The sequence below is a fragment of the Penaeus chinensis genome, chromosome 7 (assembly GCF_019202785.1).
Source record: "Penaeus chinensis breed Huanghai No. 1 chromosome 7, ASM1920278v2, whole genome shotgun sequence".
In the NCBI taxonomy this organism is placed as follows: domain Eukaryota; kingdom Metazoa; phylum Arthropoda; class Malacostraca; order Decapoda; family Penaeidae; genus Penaeus; species Penaeus chinensis.
This window is the reverse complement of record NC_061825.1, coordinates 12,111,469-12,113,968: the sequence shown is the minus strand read 5'-3', so window position 1 is coordinate 12,113,968 and position 2,500 is coordinate 12,111,469. Positions and strand designations below refer to the sequence as shown.

General features: G+C 37.6%; 1 protein-coding gene across 1 annotated transcript; it reads right to left on the bottom strand.

Moving 5' to 3' along the window:
* Positions 1-235: 235 nt before the first annotated feature.
* LOC125027026 (cuticle protein 7-like) lies at positions 236-1,142 on the bottom strand. Its single transcript, XM_047615650.1, has 2 exons — positions 853-1,142; positions 236-594 (listed from the first exon to the last, which is right to left on the bottom strand). Exons 1-2 carry the CDS (start codon positions 1,123-1,125, stop codon positions 256-258), a joined length of 612 nt encoding a protein of 203 aa, XP_047471606.1. The 5' UTR covers positions 1,126-1,142; the 3' UTR covers positions 236-255.
* Between the last annotated feature and the right edge of the window lie 1,358 nt (positions 1,143-2,500).

The following is a 2,500-nucleotide window of genomic DNA, read 5'->3' as shown; positions in this document are numbered from 1 at the left end:
CGTACTTTTTGTTTATTAGCTCCATTGACAAATTTTGTTTCTCAGTGACTGAAATTCAGAGTAAATATTTTTTCCGTGCCCACCTCTCGCACTTTTTTCAGAATCAGTCAAGAGAAGTAGTTAAATTATTTTGGATTAAAAGGACAACATTTAGTTCAATGTAGATTTATTACCAGATAAATCTATGTAGAAAAATACAAATATCTATATAACAAGTATCTCCTGTAACACATAATATCTATTGAGTAAAGGAAGCTAAAAATAAAAGGGTGAACTGTTGCGAACAGGTGGAATGTGAAGGGATCTAAAGGTGTACGCTGGCTGGTAAGACCTGGCAGACTTGTAGGATGGAACTGGCGTGTAGGCCGGAGCGGGATTGTACTCGGGGTGCTTGGCTTCACCCTTGTAGCTGACCTGAGCCACGTAGCCGGAGTCGCCGTCAACCGTGTACTCGACCTGCTGTAGGCGACCGTCGGGGAGCTGCACGTAGTAGTTTCCTTCGGTTTTGTAACCATCGCGAGCTTCCTGGTGGCCGAAGTCGTTTCCAGAGTAGTCGTCCTTTATCCCGTAGGTGAATTGATACCGAGCAGGGCCCTGTTTATAAAGATTAATTAGTGACTTGGGTCAAAGATTATACTTTAGAATGACAGATATGGCATGGATTATTTCCTTACGGTGTATATTACAGGTCTCATAGTTATAATCATTCAAAACACTGAACCATGGAACAAATTGTCCATTCTACGTAGTTTTGTAATTATCAGTGAACCAGTATGAGATCCCTCATAGCTTGAGTTAGTTCCGGTATTCCATAATGGCAGTAGCTCATGACTTTACTTTACATATACTTACTTCATCAGTTGATCCCGGGCCATATGCCGGGGCCGAGGAGCGATGCCTCTCTTCCGGGTAACGCTGTTCAGTTTGATAAGGCTCTTGGGCCACGTAGGTTACTGGAACTTGGTATCTTTGCGGCTCATTGTAAATCTCTTGAACTGGACGGTCTTCCGGAGCTTGGTAAGGTTCGGGGTCGTGGCTGCGGATTGGGATTTGGTATGGAGGTGGCGTGTAATCGGGATTCCTGGCCAGAGCAAAGATCGGAATGTTCGCAGTCGGCGCTGTCATCGCACCTACCGCGAGGGCCAACACTGCTGTAATCTAGACAGAAAAAAGAAAAATAAAATGAAGAAAAAAACTAACAAACAATCCTCGGGTCACAACTCTCAGTTTTCCCTTTAGAAATTCACACATATATCTTATATTTACAAGAATCAAGAGGGGTCCTTACCCTAGCGAACATGTTAGAAGGTAAGTGTGTAATGTGGAATCCGGACTCATTCACGCCTATATATACTCACGGCCAATGAGCCAGGCCATCTCCGGGGTATGCAGAGACCGTGATGGAGGAGAAAGGGAGAAAGGAGATGGGAAATGCAGTATAGGCCTATGTGAAAGAAATTGGCAAGAATAAAAATAAGAAAAAAGGGCCTTTCTCTCACTTTAAACTAGCTGAACATAGTCTGAGAACTGAATTTCATTTTATAAATGAAAAGAGAGCATTGGTAACAACATCATTATCAGGAAGGAGAGTCAGTGGGCGGAGCAAGTTAAGGACACGCTTCACTTTCTTTTCACGGGACACTGGAGGCTAAACAGGATAATTATGTAACATCTCCGTATCCTTATTACACATGCAGGTCTGAAGGGAAGTCATTCCTAGAATAACCCATAATTCTAACCGTCATCTAAACATACAGATACAGCATACATACACATAAGCATATATGTATATATGTATACACGTATATATGTATAGAGTATATGTACACACACACACACACACACACACACACAGACACACACATATATATACGTGTGTATATATTTACACATACATACATATATACATACATGAATATATCCCCCCATATATATATATACATATATATGTATATATATGTATATATATACACATTAGATTTATACATATAGTTATATGTATATATACACACATACATATATGTTCACATATGTATATATACACATACATATATGTACACATATGTATATATACACATATACATGTGTGTATGCGTGTGTGTGCGTATTCACATACTGTGTATATGTATATATATTCATACATATACATATATAAACACACACACACACACATATATATACACACATATATTCATTTATTCATATATATTTGTTTGTGTGTGTGTGTGTGTGTACATACATATACATAGACCTATATGTATATATAATATATATATATATACATATACATATATACACATATACATATATATGCATATACAAGCATATATATATATATATATATATATATATATATATACACACACACACACATTTTTCTAGGTATGCATGTAAATACATGTATGTCTGTATTTCTATATGTATGTATAAGTATTTATATATCTATACACACACACATACACATATAGTTGTGTGTGTGTGTATGTGCATATGCTGTTTG